Below are 25,806 nucleotides of genomic sequence, written 5' to 3' on the forward strand. Positions count from 1 at the left end.
CTGGCCTGCTTAATGCTGCAGCGACGTCTACCGGAATTTTACCCGTGGATTCGGCCGAATTTGGCACATTCAGAAAAGCCTAGTTAGGAGAGGAGTAATCATGCGCCCAAGCCAACCCCAGAACCTCCCAGGTTAAGGTTATCTTTTCTTTTTCAAAAAAAAGAAAGAAAAAGAAATGTCGAGGAGCCGTCAACGCGTTTACTGGCGAGCCTGACACGTGGGCCCGCACCGACGGCCGGGCGGGCTGACCGCGTGCCGAACCGAACCCCGCGAAGGCCGAGCGGGCGCCCCCATAAAAAACGTGACCAGGCACGCGTCCCCTCCGCCGCCGCCGCTCTCGCGCCCGCCCGATAACCGCAGCAGAGCCAAGAACCATCACCCGCCATGGAGCACTACGAGCGGCTCGGCAAGATCGCCGAGGGCGCCTCGGGGGCCGTCTACATGGCCCGCGACCGCCGCACCGGCGAGACCGTCGCCGTCAAGCGCCTCCGCGCGGGGCCCGGCAGCGGCGACGGGGAGGCCTTCGCGGCGGCGTTCCTCCGCGAGGCGCGCTGCCTCGAGGCCTGCCGCGGCCACCCGTGCCTCGTCGAGCTCCGCGCCGCGCACCTCGAGGCCGGCGCGGGCGCGTTCCTCGTCATGGAGTACGCCGGGCGGAGCCTGGCGGAGGTCGTGCGCGAGCGGGAGGCCCGCGGCGCCGGGCGGGCGTTCCCGGAGGCCGAGGCGCGCCGCGTCGTGCGGCGCCTCCTGGAGGGCGCCGCCGCGATGCACGCCCGCGGCGTCCTGCACCGGGACCTCAAGCCCGACAACGTCCTCCTCGACGCCCGCGGCGGGGTCAAGATCTGCGACTTCGGCCTCTCCCGCGCCGCCGCCGCGGACGCCGGCGAGCTCACGCCGGGCGTCGCCACGCTGTGGTACCGCGCGCCGGAGCTCATCCTCGGCTCGCGGGAGTACGACGCGGGCGTCGACACCTGGGCGCTCGGCTGCATCATGGCCGAGCTCCTCGCCGGCGCGCCGCTCTTCCCGGGGAGGTCGGAGATGGACCAGCTCAACCGCGTCTTCGACACGCTGGGGATGCAGGACATGGCGTCCTGGCCGGGCTTCGCGCGGCTGCCGCGCGCGGGCTCGGGGCTCTGCCGCCGCGCCCGCCCCCCCAGCCGCCTCCGGGAGATGTTCCCGGCGCTCTCGGCCGCAGGCTTCGACGTCCTCAGCGGGCTCCTGGCGTGCCGGCCGGACCGCCGGCTCGCCGCCGCGGACGCGCTCCGGCGCCCGTGGTTGGCGGACGCCGCGCCGCCCGAGGCCGCGCCGGCTGATCAGCTGCGCTCCGCTTCCTGCGCCGCCGCCATGGCTTCCAGTGTCGCCGGCGTCGCCGAGGCGATCATAGCGTAGAGCGCGAGTACAACACATTCGATTCTTTGATTGCTTGTAAATCAAAAAAGAATAATAATTCTTTCATTTGTGAAAGTATAGTTTAGGTCAGACACTGGTAGCATAGCATCTGTTTGATGGCGATCCTGTAACCTCGTCCTTGACTCACTAAAGAATTGGGGTAAACGTGAACGAATCTTGAAGACAATGGAGTTTTCTTTTTCTTTTCTTTTTCTTTGGCTGTGTTCACTTCTAAATTTTTTTTCTCCAAATTTCACTATTCACCTATCACATCAAATCTTTTACCTCATGCATAGAGTATTAAATATAGATAAATAAAAAAAATTAATTGCATAGTTTTGATGTACACGACGAGACAAATCTTTTGAGCCTATTTAGATCATGGTAGGACAACAATTACCATAAACAAACGAAAAGTGTTACAGTATGCCACAGTGTCTGATGTGACCTTTTTTACCACTATTTTACGGATCTAAATACAGACTTTTGTCTTTCCAAATAATGAATCGTTGGATTGTCGTCGTCTTTCGTGGTTGGTGAAAAGGGGCAGCAAGATTCTTCTAGAGATGCCGTAGAAGATGCAACTGGTTGGCTCTCTCTAAAAAAAGTAAAGATGCAACTGGTTGGTTGGTGAATACTAGTGCTTTGAAGCAACAACGGCATGCTTCCAGGGGAAACAAAGGAGCGATGAGCCAATGACAGTCGATGTGGTTGTGCAGAGCGATTCAGCAAACAAGGAAGGTAGTAGGTGAAGGTAGAGCTTCAGAGTAAACGCGATGGTTGTATAGTCGCCTACTTCAATCCATGTACTCGTATTTGATGTCGAGTCCTATGATCACTGCCTCTGCCAAAACAAAACGGACACGGTTTGATCAGACCTTTTCTTCTGTCGCTGGCTCCGATCCCTGTGCTGTGGATAACAGATGTGTGGCAAACGGCCTCCAGATAGTCAGGGATGGCCGGATGGCAGACACGAGGTGTCCCTCGGCAAACCAGCCTCGCCCATTTGCAAACAAAAGCATCTTATTCCCTGAATGCGATTATCGAGGGACCACGTGCGATTACAACTGAGTCCCTTGAATGTAAAGATAAGCAGTAGAAAAGGAAGTGCATGTAACAACTGACAGCAACATGTCAACCAAATCTGGGCATCAACAGCCAACAAAGATTCTCCTCGTCCAGGATAATCCCAGTGGGACTCTTGTCTTCTCCATGAAATGCTTGCCCAGGCAAGTTCTCGAAAGGGACTCTGTCTCAGAGGCCTACACCGGGTGCCGCAACCAGAATACCAGAGGCCTCACCAGAGGGATGAACCTCAGACTACTGTCAGCAGGGACCTTCACCTTTGCCGCTGCTGGTTTTCACTCTTTTCAGATTTGCAGCAATGGTTTCCTGGCTGGTACATCCTTTAGTAAATCTCAGAGACTGCATCCAAGGATCAGTCGCCTTACAAACAATGCAGATTTGTTGGTGCAAAAGCGGCACAACAAGGCGGCATTTTTGTTCATCCCAGATTACGCACTAGAAGATTTTTGACCCGATCTGAAGACTAATTTACATTATTTACTCACTTTCCGTGTAATAAGAGTATAAGAACACACATCTGTGTCTGCAACTAAAACAACCAAGTAGAGCATAGAACACATTGGCAGTAACTCCTGATTAGTCCAGTATTTTTTTTGTAGAGCATTCGATTTGCCATTATCGTTAGCAACTGTTATTAGCTCTCTGCTGTTACGGAGTACGATCAACTATATCACATACATTAGAATTTTCATGCAGGTCAGAAATGTGAGGTTTGGTGATACTAAATGAAGTTGCTAGTATTAATTATTAATGCTGCTGCTACATCAGGTATAATCTCTAACTTGCAGAGAGACGCAGACAGAGGATGGTACGATCTGTAACTTGCAGAGAGACGCAGACAGAGGATGGAACATGAGAAAGGCCCTCGACATGTCCAGCCTGGAACAAGCACGAGAAAAGGAGATTTCTGGATTCCCTCCCAGTAAACTTGCCAAATACAATCAATAATTGTGAATGAATAAATAAAAAATGGAAGAAAATTCACGCCATCATCGAATGAAAAAACTGCGGATGAGTATTTAAAAATACTCCATCAAGTACTTTGATGATAACAACTGCGGAAGGCCCAAGTAACATCAATTTTCAAGCTCAAACTGGAGCAATGATCTGATGTATGGTTGATGCTTGTTCCCAACTATCCTATTCACGGTGAAGCAAGGCCAAGATGAACCCAGATGTACTGCAGCATATTCTTGCAGCCACTAATTTCCTTGTCAACCCCAGAGTCCAACTCCAGGTCGTAGCACCAGGCGCCATCCTTACCTACACAGGTATCGTATTCCCTCATGAAGGAATGAACTGACTTGTTAGAGCTGGGATGTTGCATCTCCTTTTGCTCTGGCACGAAGAAGAGGCGACCCCCAGAGGCGGTGAGCTTTGCTGGGATTATCTGAGGGCGCCCATAAAACTTGGGAAGGTAGACCTTGTTTGCCATGGCTTTTGGAGGCTTTACCATTGATAGTGATGCCAGTGTTCCCGTGAAGATTGCTCTGCTACCCAGTGAGTCCATCCTTTCCCAGGTCATCTCCTTCTCATTGAGCTTCAGCACATGGATGGGTGTGCCATTCCTGCCCGTCAAGACTGCAAGCAGCTCCTGATTGGAATCAACCAGGTAGCAGTTCTGGTGTCGGAACTCAGGACCAAAGCTGGAGGGTTTGCGAAGAACACGCCAACTGATTCTCTTGGGATCATATACTCCTAAACTTCTTTCTTTCCCAAGGCAGTACCACAGCCCCCTGTGCATTACTGGGCTGCAGTAAGACATTGTGAACTCCGTTGATTCGTTTACTACATTGTCTTCTTCATCCTCCATCTCCTCCTCCTCCTCCTCAACTTCTTCGTCATCATCTTCTTCGTCATTGTCAGTGTCAGATTGTGCGTTGGAGTTGGAGTTGGAGTCAGAGTTGGAGTTGGAGTCGGAGTTGGAGTCCAAATCTGAGTCCAACTCCAATCCCGAGTCCAAGTCTGATCCCGAGTCCGAGCCCGAGTCATAGTCGGAGTCGGAGTCATCAGAGCTGTCATCATCGTCTGTGACCAAAATACTTCCATCCTTCTCCATTCCAGCTCTGAACTTTTGCAGTGTACATACTATAAGCATAAATGTCAAATATGACCCTGTTTAGTTCCCACCCGTAAACGCAAAAATGCAAAATTTTGCGAAAGAATCTTGCTAATTTGAAGTACTAAATGAAGTCTATTTACAAAACTTTTTGCATAGATGTGTAATTAATTTTGAATGAAGACTACTTAACCCATGATTTGCAACAATGATACTACAGTAACCATCCGCTAATTAATAATTAATCATAGATTAATTAGCATCATTAGATTCGTCTCGCGATTTACAACCCATCTGTACAAAAAGATTTGTAAATAGACTTCATTTAGTACTCCAAATTGGTAAGATTCTTTTACAATTTTTTTTTCAAAAAGAACTAAACACGGCCAGTCCCATCTTCATTGGATGCCCAGAAGTATCCATCACTGTCTCTTGACTCAGTAGTCTCGAATGCAGAGCCATCCAAGAGACTATCAAACATGACAGTCTTGTCTGGCCTCCTCAGAATAATCCATCCATTCGCAGCTGCTGAGAATATTCTGCTTTCAGAGCTCTTAGAGGTGTACGGACAATGAACATCTTGTTAAGGTAGGGACTATAGCAACGAATCAGACCAGAGTCCGAGATGGTGTTGCTGATGAGAACGGGGGTGGAATCCGCTGGATAGACAGGGAATGCACAAGAATTCCAGTGCTTGCAAACTGCTCTGAAGTGAGGAACATCCGTGGGGCAGAGTCGATGACATATCATGGAGACCAGTTCTGGTAACAATTGCGACCAAGGAGGTTTCTGGTTATTTTCCTCTTCATCAGTGCTCACCATATCCTTCCTGTCCGTTTCACACTGAATTATCAATCCTGCATGTATGGTTGGAGACAGAGTGAGTCATGACTGATCAGGGGAATTCATCCTGACATAGATGAGATTGCATGCCACAGGCTAATTTTCAGAATAGCCAACGCAGGCAGGAGTAGAGGGCCATTATAACACATTAACACTATTGCATTTAACAATGGAAGCAGAGAACAAGAAATTGTGATATGTTCTTATAGGAGTAGCAGCATTGCCCTAATCTGTAAGAAAAATCACAATTGCCAGCATTGATTGAAAATAAGTAAAGTTGTCATATGCAAATAAATTGCAGAAACTCAAATTGCCAGCATCAATTTATATTGAACAGAAGAACTATATAAGAATCTCACGACTCAAGTGGAGCGATGCAGATTCGAAGCGGCAATATCAACCAGGTATTTGATCTATACTAGGCAATTATGGCCGTGCATTACTACGGATAAAGTTGATATAAGTATCGAATACATATATTGGTGCCCGGATCTACGTGATCGAGTCGTGGACGGAGGGAGCTGGTCCGACTCCATACGAAATGGACTGAGGCCCACCTGTCAATAACAACCAACGTACCAAACTAAAAAATTAAATGGAAACCTTACTCGCTTTAATAATAGATATATATAGATATCTATTCCTTCTAGAGAACAAGAAGAACAGTACACAGATGCTACCACTTCGCAATCAACAACAATCTTACCAGTTGGAATCAATCCGCAGAACCTGTCCAGTCGTATGCACGGATCTCGACGAGAGGATCACCAGGCTCAGCCAAGGAGTTAAGAATCCCAGGGCATGATTCCACGCGGTCCTGAACTTTTTGGAGTCTAATTTGGTTTACCAGAATACTGCACCAAAAACGACGTGAATCTCTATACCTATTTCTACCTTAAATTTTGGTTTGGTGTCGTTATGCAGGCCTTGAACCCGTGTCCCCTTTTGTGTTGTTGACATATGTGTCGGTACCCTGTATCAGGGATACCCATTTCTACTGCAACGGGGTAGTACTCGCATAGTCGAGCTGCCGGGCCCACGGGTCAGGCTCCTGCCTCACCGGGCCAATGGCCCCGGACCTGCTCCCCGCGCTGGGACGGGTCCGGTGACGCCACGTGTCCCCAGAGGAGGGCGAGCTCCGAACCGACGGCCGGGGGCCCGGACCCCCATAGGGGTCCGGGACCTCCCCGCGCCTGTCCGGACCTCCCATGCGTGTAGAGCCAGCGTACCGCCAGGGGAGGTCCGGAGGCTCCACGTGTCCCGCAGGTGCGGGCGCGGGTCTTCCACTGGAAGACTCGCTCACCCACCGCATTCAATGCGGGAGGATGAGGCGTGCTCTGCCAGCACGGCACGCGGGGCAGCCTTTGTTAGGCCTCACTGTAGACCGCGTTTTACCGAGGACACAGTGTAGTCGTCTGCGCCGCACCCTCGCAGAGCCCGTCTGTCGCATTAATTGGATACGACGGCACGGCACTTTTCCATCATGCCGCCTACGCCGCAAGCTACACGGCCCGTTCAGCTACGTGGCAGGCGACGCCGCTAGCTACGCCTGGCACCGTTTTGACAAGACAACGCCTGGTTATGCTGAACGGGGGATTCAAGGAGCAGGCAAGGATATCCAGGAGTGAGATCCCCTTCGCCTGCATCGCCATAATGTATGAACAGTACGTTATTTTATACTACATCGTTGGGCCCACCTGTCGGGGACCCAGCAGCCATGTACGCGCCTCCCTTGAGATATAAAAGGGAGGCGCTCGCTGTACACAACAGGCTCTCCTGAGCGCACTCAGACACACGCTGCACTCAGCTCCAAACTCCTCAGTCTTGAGCAATACAGCACACAGTGGACGTAGGGTATTACGCTCCGATGGCCCGAACCACTCTAAACCTGCTGTGTTCATCGTGTTCTTGGGCGAGATCGAACTAATCCTAGCTAACCCCCGAGTACTCACCCTCTGGAATTAGGCGGGTGCATTCTGCCACACGGCTGTGGTTTGCCACACCACGACATTTGGCGCGCCAGGTAGGGGGAGTTTAGCTGGTCGCAGTTCATCTCTCCCTCGTCTCCATGGTTCGGGTGGACGACGTGGAGATGACGGAGGGTGTGGCGTCCTCCACGCCACACGCCTCTCGCGTTCCAGCTCTAGGGGCAACCGTGCCTGTAGGGCAGCCACCGTCTGCGGCAGCGCGCGCTGCACGCCGGCAAGAGTCAGGACGCCCATCAAGGGCCCCCTCACAAGCTGCGAGCGGCGGAGCGCTGGCGGCGGCTAGGGAGTTGCTTCGCAACCCCCGGCTGCTGCAGCCTCGCCAAACGCCTTGAGGCAGTGGTGGGACTACGTTGACCGTCTCCTCCATCTGGCTCAAGCCTCCCCCCAGTTCTGCAAGGACTGGACAACGACCTCCTCCTGGCAATGCGGTGGTGCCATACCACCAGCGCCAGGGCGGTGTGTCGGCATCTGTGCGTTCCCCCACAGTGAGGGGTGCACGAACAGAAGACCTGCGGGCGGAGCTCAACCGCAGGCGCGCGGGTGAGGACGCCCACATCTCCGTAGAGAGGGTGCGCGAGCGCCGTCTCAACATTGAGGGCCGCAACCTCAACGCCGACTTGGATGTGGTGGCGGCGCCCAAGCCCCCGGTGAATGCCTGGATACAGGCGGGCACCCCGGTGGCCGGGGTGGGCTGCGCTGCGCTGGCAGATCACCTCCGCGCAGTGGCATGGCCGTCCAAGTTTCGTCCGCACCTGCCGAAGAAGTACGACGGTACCACTAACCCGTCAGAATTCCTGTAGGTGTACGTTACCGCCATCACAGCGGCTGGTGGTAACAACGCCATCATGGCGAGATACTTCCATGTAGCCTTGACCGGGCCAGCCTGGACTTGACTCATGAACCTCACTCCGGGGACGATTCAGTCCTGGGAGGAGCTCTGTGCGAGGTTCACAGCGAACTTCGCCAGCGCATACCAGCAGCATGGTGTGGAGACGCACCTCGCCGTGAGGCAAAAACCCGGAGAGACGCTCCGGGCCTTCATCTCGCGCTTCACCAAGTTACGGGGTACCATTCCTCGTATCTCCGATGCATCTATTATCACTGCTTTCCGCCAGGGGGTACGTGACGAGAAGATGCTCCAGAAGCTGGCGACGCACGAGGTGGAAAGCGTTACTATGCTTTTCTCCCTGGCAGACAAGTGTGCCAGGGCCGCTGAGGGCCGTGCATGGCACTCAGCCCCCCAAGACGGAGACGCCAAGGCTAGTGGCTCCGGTGCTACCGCTCAAGGCGGTGGCAAGAAGAAGAAGAACAAGAACCAGAGTCGCGGGGAGCCACATTCTGGCGGGCCAGTCGTTGCAGCAGCGGCGCCAGCTGCTGCAGCAGCGGCTGGGGGCCAGAATGCGCATGGCAAACGCCCTCGCCCGCAAGGTGGAAGCGGAGGTTCGTGCCCAGTGCATCCCACCGCTCGCCACAGCGTCGCTGACTGCCGCGAGATCCAGAAGCTCGCGAAGCGGGTCAGTGGGCGGCGTGAGCAGTCCTCCAAGGACGGTTCACCCCTCCTCGCCAGCGGTCTGGCAAGGAGAAAGCCTCCGATAGCGGGGCCGCTGTTGGGGAGAAGGAGCTAGGGTACCAATCCCCCGCTCGGGAGCTGAAGGGCGTGTACCACGACAACGACTCCGACTCCGACAACGACGACCACCGCAAGAAGCTGTACGTGATGTACGGTGGAAGCTGGGAGCTTGTCTCCCGGCAGGACGTGAAGACCCTTCGCCGAGAAGTCCTTTCGGTGAAGCCGGTGATCCCGAAGGCGGCGCCGCACTAGAGGTGGATGAACACCACCATCTCTTTCGGGCCATCCGACTGCCCGGAGAATATGGCCAGAGCTGGTGTACTACCTCTAGTCACCGCTCCTGTCATATCCAATGTCAGACTCTGTCATGTGCTGATTGACGGTGGGGCTCGCCTCAATGTCATCAGCTATGCAGCGTTCAAGCAGCTGCAGATCCCGGAGTCCAAGCTGACTCCCTCTCGCCCATTCTCCGGAGTGGGCCCACATCCGGTGTTCCCTCTGGGGAGCATCACACTACCGGTCACGTTCGGGACCGAGGAGAACTTCCGCACGGAGAGCGTTCTGTTCGATGTTGCGGAGGAGAACCTCCCGTTCAATGCCATCATTGGCCGGCCGGCACTTTATCGCTTCATGGCCATTGCTCATTACGGGTATTTGGTCTTGAAGTTGCCTTCCCCTGCCAGTGTCCTCACCGTGCAGGTCGACCGCACCGCTGCCGTTGCTGCAGTTGAGAGACTGCATGCTCTGGCGGCAGAGGCTGCACGTTCCGAGGAGGACCCATCCCCCTCACAACCCAAGGCGCCTGCAAAGGCACCTAGGGTTCAGCCGTCTGATCCGGATGATGTTCCCGTGAAGACGGTGTAGATCGGAGCGGACTCCACCAGGACCACCCGCATCGCGGGGAACCTGGAGGTGAAATAGGAAGACGCGCTCATCACTTTCCTCCGGGCAAATGTGGACGTGTTCGCCTAGGAACCGTCACAGATGTCCGGGATCCCCAGGGAAGTGATCGAGCACAATCTGAGGATCTACCCCGACACCACACCGGTGCGCCAGAAGCCTCGGAAGTAGTCCGTGGAGTGGCAGAACTTCATCCGTGAAGAAGTCCGCAAGCTCCTACACGCTGGCTTCATCGAGGAGGCCCACCACCCCGAGTGGTTGGCCAATCCGGTCGTCGTCCCAAAGGCCAACGGGAAGCTTCGGATGTGCATCGACTACACCAGCCTCAACAAGGCATGTCCTAGAGACCCCTATCCTCTTCCACACATCGATCAGATCGTGGACTCCACCTCTGGGTGTGACCTTTTGTCTTTTCTAGAAGCATACTCTGGTTTCCACCAGATTCAGATGTCTAGAGAGGATAGGAAGCACACTGCTTTTGTAACAGTAGATGTGCTCTATTGCTATATTGTCATGCCATATGGTCTGAGGAATGCCTTATCCACGTTTGTACGAGCTATGAACAAAACCTTCTGTAATCTAATTAGAGATATTGTTGAGGTGTATGTTGATGACATTGTGGTCAAGACTAAGGTAGGGTCAACACTAGTTGAGGACCTGTCCCTCGTCTTCAACCGGCTGCGCGCCACGCGCACAAAGCTGAATCCCGAGAAGTGCATCTTCGGCGTCTCGGCAGGGAAGCTACTGGGTTTCCTGGTCTCACATCGAGGCATCGAGGCAAACCCAGCCAAGATCAAGGCGATTGAAGCGATGAGGCCTCCCGGCCGCATCAAGGACGTCCAGAAGCTTACTGGATCTCTCGCCGCTCTTAGCCGCTTCATATCGAGGCTGGCTGAGAGTGCCCTTCCCTTCTTCAAGCTATTGAGGAGGTCCGGTCCATTCTCTTGGACCGAAGAGGCTGAGCAAGCCTTCCAGGAACTGAAGCAGCATCTCACCTCACTGCCAGTATTGGTGGCTCCAGAGCCCGGTAAGACGTTGTTTCTATATCTTGCTGCGTCCGTAGAGGCGGTCAGCATGGTGCTGGTCGCTGAAAGGACGGAGCAAGCTCGCCAGGGGAACACCAGGGTCTCCCCGGCCAAGGATGGTGAGCCGGACCCCGGTCACGGGGGCCCGTCAGCCTCACCCCTGCCTGAAGGTCCGGACCCTGGACTAGGGGGTCCGGAGGAGCCTCGTTCCAACGGGAACCCAGAACTGTTGGGGGCCCAAGGACCTGACGTGGTGGATGAGGGCGAGCCGGACTCGGTCACCAGGGTCCGGACCATCCAAAAGCCAGTCTACTACATCAGCGAAGTCCTCCACGAGGCGAAGGCTAGGTATCTTGAGACGCATAAGCTTATCTATACCATACTTATTGCGTCTAGGAAACTGCGCCACTACTTCCAGGCACACCGAGTTGTCGTAGTAACCTCTTACCCGCTAAGAGCGATCATGCACAACTCCAACACCACGGGCAATATCGTCAAGTGGGCAGCAGAATTAGCTGAGTTCCAACTGGACTTCCAGCCTCGCTATCCAGTCAAGAGCCAGATCATGGCTGACTTCATAGCAGAATGGACTCCTTCCCCAAGCAATTCTGGGGGTCCGGACTCCGACTCCGGACCCCCGGAGCCGAAATCAGGACACCAGTCTTCACCGAGCCCCACTGGACACTCTTCTTTGACGGGTTCGCTCGCGAAAAGTGGGCTGGAGCTGGTGTGGTCCTCATCGACCCAAACGGAGATCAGCTGAAGTACATGGTGCACCTTGAGTTCAAGGCCACCAACAACATGGCGGAGTATGAAGCCCTGATCTTTGGCCTGACACAAGCCCTGACTCTGGGGGTCCGACAGCTTCTGGTGAAGGGGGACTCTCAGCTAATCATCAAGCAGGTCCGAGGGGATTGCAACTGCAACAATCCCTAGCTCGCGGCATACCTCATCCACGTGAGGAAGCTCGAGAAGGACTTCGATGCCTTGGAGCTGCAACATGTTCCCCGCGAACTCAACTCAGCAGCAGATGATCTATCCGCGAGAGCATCTACCTGGGCATCCGTGCCCGAGGGCGTCTTCGAAAGACGGTTGTTGAGACCTACCGCCCAGCCTGCCGAACTGGGTGAAGGGGATCAAGCTAGCACCTCGAAGCTAGCGGTCCCGGCGGCATTCCACCTATGGTGCCCGCCCTGGGTTGAGAGCTCTGTCGAGGATCCTAGAGACCACGTGGAGTCACTCCCACCTGTTCAGGGAGCTCCCAATGCATGGATCTCCGAGATCCGGGGCTACCTGAAAGACAATATCCTTCCTGATGACGATGTATCATTACAAATGTTGTGGGGTTTTTAGGGTACCCACAGCCGGGTGGCGGAACGCACCCGCCTAATCCCAGAGGGGGTGTACTCGGGATTGCGCTAAGCGATTAGGCCTATCTAGCTTGGGGGCAAGAACGCAAGAACACACGAGGATTTAGAGTGGTTCGGGCCGCCGGAGCATAATACCCTACGTCCACTGTGTGCTGTATAGCTCTTGTGTTCAGGATGAGTCAAGCTTCCTTCCCTTTCTCTAACGGGCGTCTCCCTTTTATAGAGCAAGGAGGGCGCGTACACAGGTGTTGGACCCCGACAGGTGGGCCCAACATGGATGTATACTATAGACACAAATGGAGTTATAGTGATGGAGAATCTCTTGCCGGATATACTTCATCGTCTTGTAGACTCTCTGACCGAGGGGGGTCTTCTCCTGTCCCATCGGCGAGGTGCCCGTTGAGGTAGTGTAGGTTGTGGCGTAGACTGTTGGGTCTACCGCGTAGGCGTTATGATACTCCGTCGTCGAGTTGTCGTGTCTAACTGGCGTGCGTGGCATGGGCGGTGCCAGAGGCTGCACCGCGTGCCTTGGTAACGCGCGGTCAGTAGTACAGCCTGGCAAAAGCCGCCTCGGGCTCTGCTGTGGCAGAGCGCACTTACGTCTACCGTATTGAATGCGGTAGGTGGGCGTGTCTTCCCGGGAAAGCGCCACGCCCCTACGCGTGCGCCGCACCTACGGACGCGTGGCGGCTTCGGACCCCCCAGGCGGCTTCGGACCCCGACAGGCGGGGTGTCTGTTCTCTCCCCGCTAAGGGGTCTGGATAGTATTTGGGGGTCCGGGACCTGGTGGGAGGTCCAGGCCCCCTAGCCGAGCGCTCCCTTCTCCGGGACACGTGGCATCACCGGACCCTCCTCAAACGGGGAGCGGGTCCGAGTCTTTTTGCCGGGAGAGTAGAGCTCCGGACTACAGGGGTCCGGCCACCCAGCCGTCGAGGCATAGTTAAGGATAACTGAGACTCTTGCCTAGGTACAGCAAGAGGGGGTACCCCAATCCTGGGGTACCGACAGTGGCCCCCGGGCCCACCTCGGGAGATGTACGAACCCGCGGGTGGGGCCACCATCGTGACGTGTTTCCACGCAACTTGGCTGTGTCGATGTGCTCTGGTACTAGTGTGTTCTCCGTAGGGCGGTTAAGGTACAGGCATAGGGTATGGAACCAAGCTAGCGGCTGCACGGACCTCGATCCGCTCAGGGAGCGAGCACCACTTCCCCGGACCCGGCTTCAGGCGACTGTGGCGAGCGGTCTCCGCCGGAGCAGGCCACTGGAGTGGACTTGGAGCGACCGTGGCGAGCGGTCTCCGCCGGAGCGGGCCACCGTAGTGGACTTGAGTGACCGTGGCGAGCGGTCTCCGCCGGAGCGGGCCACCGGGGTGGACTTGGAGCGACCATGGCGAGCGGTCTCCGCCGGAGCGTGCCACCGGAGTGGACTTGGAGCGACCGTGGCGAGCGGTCTCCGCCGGAGCGGGCCACCGGAGTGGACTTGGAGCGACCGTGGCGAGCGGTCTCCGCCGGAGCGGGCCACCGAAGTGGACTTGAGTCATTGCTGCCGATCCCATGAATTACGCCACCAGACCTTGTAGTGAGGTGTAGGGAACCAGGCCTTATACTAGAAAGGAGCCCGGGACCTCTAGGGACAGCAGTCTCGGATATTAGGGGACTCATAACAAGGTAGTGAAGTACGTAGGCTTAGGGTACATTACCAGGCTAAGCTACGCGGAGCTTCTCTACCCCAGGATACGGGCACCACTTCTCCGAAGCAGGTCCCTAGAGGTCCGAACTGCCTTCCAGCTAGAAGGGGTGTCCCCACCTGACCACAAGCCAGTAACTCAATTTTAGATTGTTAGCAACAAAAGAAAAGACTCCGTACGGAAGAAAGAAAACATGCAAGCTGGATGGACAAGTGCTATCAGGTTAATGTAAAGATAGGACTGAGGAAGCAAATCTCCTTTATTGCTTGACTCGTGGTGTACATCAGAGGTCGGGATTACGAGGGCGGACCTCTACCGCTCTGGACCACTTGCTGGTGTCGCCTGTTTGTGCGATGAAGCCAGAGGTCGGGTTTACAAGGGCGGACCTTTATCGCTCTGGACCACACGTAGGCACCATATCATTACAAAAGAGAAACACACTCAATCCTATCTAGTGATAACCTACATCCGCTACCCCGTAAGGCATGCACGTTGCTGGCCGTAGTGGAGCTGCCACCTTTGAGGTTCGTCTCAGCTGTTGGGGGCGAAGGCGCCCTGGACGTGCCTTCACAGCATCATCCAGCATCACCTCGGGAGCTTACGGGGCCCTTCCCAGCATAAGAACTGTTTCATGCTATAGTTTGCATGAGAACAATTTCTTTGGCTTTGAATGGGAGTGGCCCTGCAGTTGCCGGCTGCCGTTGGAAGCCAGCCCGATGACTGCTCATAGTGAGCTGAATCCAGCTTGGCCCCTAGGCACAGCGAAGGACGGGTGCTCGTTTGGACAAGCACGGAGCGTGGAGAAGGTGGTCGTTCGCCGGCTCCACCTTGGTGCTGGCGCAGGGCCCCCTTGCCTCTTGGTGAGGCCGAGGCCTGTCTGAAGCAGCACCGAGAGAGGCCTGAGCCAGGTGAGGAAGAAGGCGACATGCATCCTTCCCGAGCCACAGCCATCGGCTCCAGCTCCATCTTGAGAGGAAACCTTGAGCCGACGTCGTGTCGACGGAGGGGGCTCCCGGTTGTTGCTTGAGAGAAAACCTTGAGCCGACACTGGGATGGCGCAGGGCGACGCATAGCAAGCGTCGCTCTTGCGCACCACCGTGCCGGCTCTGAGGTGTCGTAATGGCGACGTACAGCAGGCGCCGTTGCTGTGCGCCACCGCACCGAGGATTCTGCCGCTTCGGTGTTGGGGCATGCGTCGCGGGTGGCGCCGTGCCCCTCATCATCTTCTCGTCGTCGTTGCAGAGAATGAGCTCAACCTGAGAACTAGGAGGTGAGCGGAGATCTAGCCAACGCTTGCGCGACAGCCACGGTCGACGCCAAATGTTGTGGGGTTTTTAGGGTACCCACAGCCGGGTGGCGGAACGCACCCGCTAATCCCAGAGAGGGTGTACTCGGGATTGCGCTAAGCGATTAGGCCTATCTAGCTTGGGGGCAAGAACGCAAGAACACACGAGGATTTAGAGTGTTTCGGGCCGCCAGAGCGTAATACCCTACGTCCACTGTGTGCTGTATAGCTCTTGTGTTCAGGATGAGTCAAGCTTCCTTCCCTTTCTCTAACGGGCGTCTCCCTTTTATAGAGCAAGAAGGGCACGTACACAGGTGTTGGACCCCGACAGGTGGGCCAACATGGATGTATACTATAGACACTAATGGAGCTATAGCGATGGAGAATCTCTTGCCGGATATACTTCATCGTCTTGTAGACTCTCTGACCGAGGGGGGACTTCTCCTGTCCCATCGGCGAGGCGCCCGTTGAGGTAGTGTAGGTTGCGGCGTAGACTGTTGGGTCTACCGCGTATGCGTTATGATACTCCGTCGTCGAGTTGTCGTGTCTAACTGGCGTGCGTGGCGTGGGCGGTGCCAGAGGCTGCACCGCGCGCCTTGGTAACGCGCGGTCAATAGTACAGCCTGTCAAAAGCCGCCTCGGGCTCTGCTGTGGCAGAGCGCACTTACGTCTACCGTATTAATGCGGTAGGTGGGCGTGTCTTCCCGGGAAAGCGCTGCGCCCCTACGCGTGTGCCGCACCTGCGGACGCGTGGCGGCTTCGGACCCCCAGGCGGTTTCGGACCCCGACAGGCGGGGTGTATTTTCTCTCCCCGCTAAGGCGTCCGGATAGTATTTGGGGGTCCGGGACCTGGTGGGAGGTCCGGCCCCCCTAGCCGAGCGCTCCCTTCTCCGGGACACGTGGCATCACCGAACCTTACTCAAGCGGGGAGCGGGTCCGGGTCCGTTTGCCGGGAGAGTATGGCTCCGGACTACAGGGGTCCGGCCGCCCAGGCGTCGAGGCGTAGTTAAGGATAACTACGAGACTCTTGCCTAGGCACAGCAAGAGGGGTACCACAATCCTGGGGTACCGACAATATGGATCTTGAAACCGTGTCCGGCTCCATTCCGGGGTGCCCTCCCTCCCAATCCTCCTCGCACTGCTTGATTGCGGCCGGAACAAGAATCCGTTCCGCGATGATGATTCAGAAAAAAGAACGGAGTCCGCTACGAACACGAGCTCAAGCTTCATCCCTGTTTATCCCTCCTGGTTCCGTGCAGATCTACACCACCTCAACCTCCATCGACTATCTGTTGGCGGGGCTGCAAAGTAAAGTTCGGAAAATGCCCTGCGCGGCGGCTCGCGCGCGGCACGAGATCACGGTGATGCAAGCGTCTCCACGGACGCCTCACCGTGATCTCGCTTGCACAGTTGCACGTCATGCAGAGGGCCTGGAGGACAGTAGCGCGGCAGCCTGTGAACCGGCGGACAGGGGTGGCGGCCTGCTGCTCCACGCAGCCGCCTCGCTACACCTCCCGTGATGCCGTCTCAGAGAGCGCGGGGAATTTGGCTGTGTTTAGTTCGAGAAAAAGTTGAATTTTGGTACTGCAACATATTTCGTTGTTACTAAACATACAATGATCAATTATAAACTAATTAGGCTTAAAAATTCATCTCGTGCTAATAAACTAGACTGTGTAATTAGTTATTTTTCCAACTACATTTAATGCTTCATACATGTGTTAAACGATTCGATGTGACGAGTACTTAAATTTTTTTTTTGAGAACTAAACAGGGCCTTTGTGAGTCGTGCTGCAACCGGACGCTACATAGGAACAGCTTCGCCTCTTAAATTTTTTTTGAGAAACATAGTACAGACGCAGATGCTCACAAACACACACGCACACTCATCCCTATGAATACACGCACGCAACCCTACCCCTATGAGCACCTCCGAGAGACTGAGCCGGTAAATTTTCGAAATTGACGAAGTCATCACAGGCGCTCCACTATCGACGGGAATGTCTCCTACAACTGAAAACACAAACGCCGTTAAATCCTAGAAAATTCGCTCACATGGGGAGTCGAACCCAGAACCTCAGGTGCTACTGAGACTCTTGTAACAACTAGGCTACATGCCCTTTCGCGCTTCGCCTCTTAAATAGGGGTGCAGCTTATGTTTCTGCCGTGATGATGATCAGTGGCGGCCCGAGGGGGCCCAAGCCCATGTATGTTATGTACTCCCTCTGTATTGGTAAAAAAATGTTGTCTTAAGTTTATCTTTAAGTTAAACATTTAAACTTGACTATAAATAAATTCTTTTAGATCGAGTTTGAAAATATGAAAGTCATATAAGTAGATTCATCTTGAAATGCAGTTTCGTAAAAATATATATTTACCATATTTTTCAATTTTTTGTGGCAAAAAGATAGTAGTCAAAGTTATTTTTAGAGACCGTGTCGATGTTCGAAATGACTACCTTTGCCAACATGGAGGGAGTATATTATGTGAAATGACTACCTTTGCCAACATGGAGGGAGTATATTATGTATATGTAGCTACAGAGTATATCGCAACCCAAAGACTAAGAGGCCTCGAACCGTCGTTGGAGGGCAGCGGAACTGCGGAAGCCGAATTGTCACGGTCTCGCGGAGCGCTCGCCACTCGCGGTCAGCATCCGCATCGCGATCGCATCGGCGGCTCGTCGCAGTCTCGTAGAGCGCTCGCTGCTTGCGGTCATCTTCGCGGTTATAAGATTTTATATAAGGTCTAGACTTTAGAAGGCCGTTGCGACAAGTTCGCATCCATCTAATTGTATTGTTCATTTCCATATTCTCTGCCTGTTGGGTTCCTTAATTACCAGTTTCTTCCTTGCCTTTTCTCTTAAGCTGCTCGTGCACAGGACGCACATGTGTTGGATTGTTTGTCTCTGCCATGCCAGATGAGATAATCAAATAACCTTGTTCAGATTTATGCAGAAGTAAGGATTCTTGCTGTTATCAAGACGGGTGAAGAAGAGATTGAGCTATTGTGCTTGCCAAGGTAACCGTGCTAATTTGAAGCTAAAACATCAGTACTATTTTCGGCCTAAGGATGTTAGATGAAGCTGAAGTTTATTATAGTCAATATTGTACGTTTTTTAGTCCGCCAGCCTCCGCTCCAAATGATGAATGCTTATTTGTTGTCTACCTACCCAATTTTAAATATGAACTTTCGTAATTTTAGAGCCTTAGATGCCTCTCTTTGGAACCACCCTTGCTTGACCTGCTCCTCGACAATAAGGTGCGTGGTGGCGGGCGCCTCATCGTCGAGACCCGTCCAACGACGAGAGGTCCTATCATGGTGCTACGTGTGTGCAACCCCGCACATGGTGAGGTCGATGTGCTCCCATGCCTTCTCGGTGCAGTGGCGACAGCCCTGGCCCCTAGGGTAAACACTATGGTCGTCACTGGATTAGTCTATCGACGACCCCTGCAGCAGCGGCACAGCTAGGACGATCGACCCCGAATGACAGCCTCTGCTGAGCCTCTATGGGCGGCGCAGGCAGCATATATGTGTGTTACGAAGATCTATGGAGATGCCATGTTCTTCTGCCAAATGCAGCGCCATGAATGGGAAGTGGTGCTTCCAAGGTGTAGCCTGACTGTTGGAGCTCATTCCAGAATTATTAACTGCAACCTCGGTGAGGCTAGGCTGCACGTATCAGATGTCGGAAGTGGGAAAACGGTGCCAGCAGTAGGCAGTGTTTTGCCATGTATGGATACGAGATGGACCGAGTGGCATTCTTGAGCTCGCTTGGGAAAAGCAATGATACCACGCAACACAACAAGCTATGAGTGAAATTGAAAAGGAGAATGCATATACATTCTTGCATAGATAGTTTATCACAGCATGAGTCGTGTTTGCTCACTCCGATACTCTGACTACAGCATATGAGAATACAGAATTGATCCGTCTCTATCTCTATCTCTAATATTTTTAAAGCAAGCAATGATCCTTGATCCGTCAATCGGAATAACACTGACAGAATCCAAATTGGAACTCCAACAAATCAATCCGAATTCCAATCGAAATCTAAACAATCAATAAATAACTCGTGCGGTGATGACGCAATTTGTACACAGCAGAGTGATAGTCAAAAAATTAGCGACCTTAGCCGTAGCAACGCACGGGCACTATGCTAGTAAACTTGGTAATGTTGGAGAACAGTCCGGCCCTATATATGCCTCCAACTTCACGCAACCAATCCTGAGTTTTTTTTTCGCGACCATGCCTGGGCACGTTTTTCATTAAGAAGAGAAGAGAAGTGTTACAAAAGAGTCGGTTATAGAACCACAACCGACTGCAGAAAAACCCACAAAGACGATTACACGACCCCTATTGAGCGACCCGGAAGCCTACCTAATTTACAAAGCACCGACTCGAGGCACCTGAACCCTGCTTGAAACCAATCAGTAATCTCATCGTACACCCTCGTAAGTACATCATCGACTGTACGCACTCGTCGATCGAAGGTCCTGTCATTCCTCTCTTTCCAAAGCATCCAAGAAGTGAGAATTACCAGGCTGTCGAAACAACGGCGGTTGGCCTTAGACAATTGTTTCCATGCTGTGAACCACCAGGAAACAAAGAAAGTGGACTGGGCGTTCGGCGCCAAAGACAGCCAATCCGATCTACGCAGCAAGCGAAACCAAACTTCTCTCATAAATGGACAAGCAATTAGCAGGTGATCCACTGTCTCCGACATTTGTGCACACAACGCACAGGAATCGTCATCCTGTAACCCATGCTTTTTCCTTCGAGCTGCTGTCCAACAGCGGTCATGGATCACCAACCAGATGAAAAATTTGCATTTTCCTGGCGCACGAGACTTGCGGAGGAGCTTAGCTCCCTCCACCGGGTGTTGACCAAAGAAGAAGGACCGATACGCAGAAGCAGTAGAGAATACTCTGTCCGATGTCCATTTCCAACATATTTTATCCATCAAGTTTTGATCAAGCTGTAGATCTCTAGTCCGATCCCAGATGAGGAAGAAATCCAAGATTACCTGGACAGTTAAAGCTCCAGTTATGTCTCGGACCCAGGCGTCACCATTTAGCGCTTGCGCGACAGTTCTTTGTTTCTTAATCTGAGGACCAACTGCATTGCTTAGGCATGGAGCAAGATCAGACACAGAGTGACCTTGCAGCCAACGATCTGTCCAGAATAGTGCCTTTTGCCCATTTCCCACCTCGACATAGATTGACGCCTGGAACATTGCTTCGACCACGGTCTCTGTCTCCGCGGGGAGGCCACTCCACGATCAAGAGTCATCAGTACGTTTTAACCAAAGCCATCGCAAGCGTAAGGCGTACCCAAAGCGATGTAAGTCCACAATGCCGAGCCCGCCGAGTTCAGTCGGTCTGCATACACGTAACCAAGCTAGCCGACAGTGGCCGGCTTTAGCTGACTCGGCGCCACTCCATAAGAAGCCCCTGCGGTAGCCATCAATGCATTTGATCACCCAAGGAGAAATTTTCACGGCCATCGCCGTGTGTATAGGAATGGCTGATAAAGTGCTTTTGATTAGGACAGTCCGCCCAGCGCGGTTTATGAGACCAGCCTTCCAAGTTGGAAGCCTGGACGCCACCTTGTCGACCAAAGGTTGCAGAGCGTTCTTACATAGTTTGCTCAGGCCAAGTGGAATACCCAAGTAGCATATCGTGAACGGGTCAAATTTCCCAGGAAAGTGAGTGAGAAGTGACACCGAAGCTTCCAAATCACACTGGATGGGTGAAATCTTGCACTTGGACAGATTTGTCTTGAGACCCGACGCCCCCGCGAAGATCTCCAGAATTACTCTAGTGAGCACTAAATCCTGTTCCACAGGCGACAGGAAGACGACCACATCATCGGCATACAGGAAAGTTCTCTCCTTGATCTTAGGATGGAGTGCACGTAGAAGGCCTCGCTCGTCTGCCAATCGTAGAAGAGCATTGAGGACTTCCATGACGATCACAAAGAGGAGGGGCGAGAGCGGGTCGCCCTGACGTAGACCCCTAGCGTGACAAATTCTTCTACCCGGCGACCCATTCAGAATGATTTTGGTGCTTGCCGAAGAAAGCAGTAGAGAGATCCAATCCCGCCATCTCCTGGTGAAGCCACAATGCTGAAGAACGGACAAAAGAAATCGCCAGTTGACAGTGTCAAAGGCCTTGGCAATATCCAATTTAAGTAGCACACTCGGCCTTTTTGATTGGTGCAGCAATTTTGTGGTTAGCTGAACAGCTCTGAAATTCTCATGGATAAGTCGTGAACCAATCCCGAGTTGATCTAGACCCAAAAAACACTTGGACTCCAACAAGTTTCCGACATTAAGATCCGATTCCAACTGCTCTAATTCTATTCAGATTCTGCATCAGGTGCGGTTCACGGGCACACAAATGACGGATCGGTTTGCCTCCTTTCACAGTAGAAAGCGGGGACAAAAAGAAAATAGAAAGATTGTGCCCCAGACAGGCATTTCATCGAGCGCCTAACGTACGCAACTGCACGAGTATGGCAACTGCGCCAACCTGCAGAAGCTGCCGCCTCTGGCGCCGTATCTCATCTCACAAAGTCCGGAGTCTCGGTCGGTACCCCGCGTCCGCCTCCACTGCCGTACTCGCGCGGACTCGAGGTCTCGAGCCGCCGTCATGCCAACCAGCGGCGTTGCCTTGCCGGCTGCCGCTCAGAGCATGGCTAATGGTTTAGCCTGGTGATGGCTATATAGAGATCCATGTCATGAAGATACAACTATACAGCTAGCTCATACAGTGGGTTGGTTGTTAGATTGGCTAAGAGGTTGTTTGGTTAGGTTAAACTTTAGTCCATATCGCATCAAAGAGAATCTTAATATTTAGAAGTAGTAAATAAAGATTAATTATAAAACTAACTGCATAATACTGAGGCTAAACTGCGAGACGAATCTAATGAGATATATTAATCCATGATTAGCGGATGATTACTGTAGCATCACTGCAGCAAATTATGAATTAATTAGGCTCATTAGATTCGTCCCGCGGATTAGCACTCAACTGTCAAAAAAATTATAAACAGATTTTATTTGATACATCAAAATAGTAAGATTTTTTTTAATGTGACAAGGACTTAAAAATATCCATAGAAACAAACAAGGCCTAAGAGACAAGATATACAAAATATAAAAGTACTCAATGCTAGCATGTGCATACCATCCACTATGGTCTACATCTTTGTGGCCGTTCATGCAACAACAAAATATAGAAACCATACAGCTACACAATCGAAACATTACAAGATAATGAAATTGATCAAATTTAAGCAACAGGATTATTTCAACATCTAGATAACAGGTTGAAATTGAGCTACAGATCGATTTGGCGGGTGGTGTGAACTGCAAAGTTAAGAGGAGGAAAGACGCATGAGATCTGGAGGAGGAAGAAACGCTTGCTGTTTATCGCTCGCCCTCGCTAGCCGTGCATCAGCTCGGCGAATTGCGAGTCGTCCATTTGCTTCTCTCTCCTCTCTTCTCACTCCTCCACCTAGGATTTTAATAATGTGGCACATGTTTTAGCCTGCTGACTGGACCTGCTGGAGGGAGGTGGGGCCTGGTCTCTCGGAGGCTTTGAGCGTTTGATGGAGCCGTGGAGCTCATTCACAACCTTCTCGCTAAGGCCGGTCTTAGTGAGGGTTTTATGAGTACAGTTATCTAGACTGAGAACTAGGTAACTATGCTAGATGAGTTTTATGGTGATGAAACTCTTCTCACATCCCATGAAACTTTAATCCTTCTCTCTTTGCCATGTTAGCTAAATTGATGATATTTAATATCATGAAACCCTCAATGAAACTCCCATTGAGACTGGCCTAATGTTTTCTTCTTTATTTGTGATGCCTTCTAGGCAATCCAAACAACATTGTGACTTTGGCTCCTTTTTTAAAAACTCCATCCGTCCTTAATTGTAGAACATTTTAATAAATTTAGATACATAATTTTTACTATATACATAAATATTTTTAGACAAGGGGAAATCGCCCCAGCTATCACTGGTAGTTTAAACATAATGTATACCTAAATCCATAGCAAAGGCAATGTATTAGACTTGTCAAAATAATCTACAATTTGAAACAAGTGGACTAGTAGAGTAATAGATAAAGCGTGGCTTTTAGATCAAGTTGTTAGTTGAGTGGTTATCGCAGTCCTTAAAGCCTTACGTGGTAAGGGTGTGTGTGTGTGCCAACATCACTTTGTCCATAAATAATTTTAGTATAATTTTTTAAAAGTTGGTTGTATTAAATTGTTGACCCTTTGCGAAACGGCATGTAGCCTAGTGTTTATAAGAATCTCAATAGCACCCCAGGTCCTCAGCTTGACTCTCTGTTGGAATGATTTTTTTAGAATTTAATGGCGTTGTGCTCTCAGTGGTAGGTGATATTCCCGTCGATAACAAGATGCCTGTGGTGACTTCGTCAATCTCGAGGATTTGCCGGTTGAGTCTTCGAAGATGCTCATAGAGGTGTCTTAGGATTTGTCGAGGTTTACATACGCATGTTCTTAGGGGTGAGTGTGTGTACGTTGTGAGTGTCTAAATTGTACTGTGTAATCTCAAAAAACAATTACTGACCCTTTATAGTAGTTATTTTTAGTGTGTGGATATATCTGTCTACAGAGCAATGATTGAAAAGTAGCTATCTGTCAATCACCTGTTTAACCACTACATTTTTCTCCAACACTCGTCATCTGCCCATATATGTTGTGTTATCTAGATGTTATCGGGTCCACTTTCTAATGTAGCTTGCCCGTTATGGGTTCCTTGTTACCAGCCCAACCCAGTACATCACATTAAGCCTAGTAAACACATATTTTATTTGTGTTTTTTTCTAATTAGAGTAGAAACAAAAATTAAAAAAGTTACAGCTAAATTCTTTTGGCTGACTACCAAGTTTCAATTTCAATTTCTCCGGGCCAATCTTGATAACAAACAAGAACTGCACCATGATGCACCAACAAATTTGTAAAAATTACATGACCTTGAACCCAATAGGCTACATGTTTTATTTTTGTTTTTACCAAAGTACAAACAAAAATTCAAACAAACAACAAATAAAAAAGTTACAGCTAAATTTATTGGACTGATAATAAAGTTACAAACTTACAATTACAATTCTCTTAGCCCATATTAACCACCGGAGCCGGTCCATGCTACACTAACAAATCTACAAAAAAAAAGATACATCACACTGAGCCAAGTACAGGTTTTGTTTGTGTATTTCTCCAACTAGAGTGCAAAATAATCCAAAAGAAACAACAAATAAGAAAGTTACAGACAAATTTTTGGGCTGACAATAAAGTTACAACTACAATTCCTCTTATCTTATCTTGATAACAAACAAGAGCATGCCCATGGTGCACTAACTAACCTGTATAAAAACAAAGAAATTATACTCAGTAGGATTACTTTACATTTCAAATCACACTACACTGCATTCCTCTTAATAATTGGACTGGGGTGAAATGGGAGCTCTGCTCATCGCTCCACATGGCTGCACTTGCACATACAGTGAAAACAAGGAAATGGAGTGCTGTCGTACTGGCAGGCGCGCGGGGGCGCCATTCTCGTGCCTGCTGGCCGCGACGAGCACGTCAGGATTCAGAGCACGTCATGCAGCCGCACTCCCACACCGGCGAATCACTTATCTGTTATCCATCGCCGATCTGATGCTCTAGAACATCGATTGATAGATAAACATAATTTCAATCATTTGACATGGAGTAAATCTATTATTTTTAAGAACTACCTCCATCCTAAATTATTAGTCTAGATACATAATTTTTGCTATGCTCCTAGACATAACATATATCTATATCTTATTATTTATTATAAAAATTATGCACCTAGAAAATCCAAGACGACTAATAATTTAGGCACTCTTCGAGTAGCTTTTACCAAAAAAAAAAAGAAAAACAAAAGCAAGATGTAGGCTGATTTCAATTTTTCCGGCGAGGTGCTGATGACGAATTGTAGGATGTTCTACGTACACGTTTGTGAGGATGTAGAGTGATGAGGTATAACAAGGAACCACAAAATTTCGATGTGAGATATTACTAATCACAAATTCTAATGCTAAATCTTCACCCGGGTGGTTTTGTGACCACTGCATCACTGTACTCTCTATCTCTTTGGCTCCGCGTGCTTCGTGTTTCGTTATTATGAATCAAAGCCTTTATTTGGCCTTTTTTTCCTTCCTATTAATTCTTTCTTCATTGTTCCTTGTTTCTTTATGGACTTTCCGGGAAGAGAGGACTTTGAGGCCATTCGGGCTGGGCATTCGGAAGATTCTTTTGAAAATTCGGTTCCCAAAAAATTGGAACCGATCGATTCTTTTCAGATGTTGGAACCGACGAAATTCGGTTTGATCCTCAGTTAAATTTGTCCAGCCCGAGAGGCCACAGCGCCACCCATCTAATCAAAGCATCTAACGGCTGGAGTTTCGGCTGGTACGTCGTCCCGGCCCCTCCTTCAGGAAGTTGAACGAAAAATCTGTATACTCACCCTAGTTTTGCGTCCATCTCGCGGACTGCATGGTCAATCCGAATCCGAACCGAAAATGCAACGTGGCATCATAA

The 25,806-nt window shown here is 51.4% G+C and overlaps 2 protein-coding genes across 2 annotated transcripts; one reads left to right on the top strand and one right to left on the bottom strand.

The window, feature by feature from the left end:
* Positions 1–297: 297 nt before the first annotated feature.
* Positions 298–1,573, top strand: LOC120699324 (putative cyclin-dependent kinase F-2). The gene has a single exon (XM_039983287.1). It carries the CDS (start codon positions 385–387, stop codon positions 1,384–1,386), a length of 1,002 nt encoding a protein of 333 aa, XP_039839221.1. The 5' UTR covers positions 298–384; the 3' UTR covers positions 1,387–1,573.
* A 2,043-nt stretch (positions 1,574–3,616) lies between these two features.
* Positions 3,617–4,285, bottom strand: LOC120700946 (F-box/kelch-repeat protein At1g57790-like). Its single transcript, XM_039985138.1, has one exon. The coding sequence runs from the start codon at positions 4,283–4,285 to the stop codon at positions 3,617–3,619; it is 669 nt and encodes a 222-aa protein (XP_039841072.1).
* Between the last annotated feature and the right edge of the window lie 21,521 nt (positions 4,286–25,806).

Source organism: Panicum virgatum, chromosome 3K (assembly GCF_016808335.1).
Source record: "Panicum virgatum strain AP13 chromosome 3K, P.virgatum_v5, whole genome shotgun sequence".
Classification (NCBI taxonomy): Eukaryota; Viridiplantae; Streptophyta; class Magnoliopsida; order Poales; family Poaceae; genus Panicum; species Panicum virgatum.

Bases quoted from the DNA above. Each gene is read 5' to 3' on its own strand.
- LOC120699324 (XM_039983287.1), top strand. From the start codon at position 385: ATGGAGCACTACGAGCGGCTCGGCAAGATCGCCGAGGGCGCCTCGGGG.
- LOC120700946 (XM_039985138.1), bottom strand. From the start codon at position 4,285: ATGGAGGATGAAGAAGACAATGTAGTAAACGAATCAACGGAGTTCACA.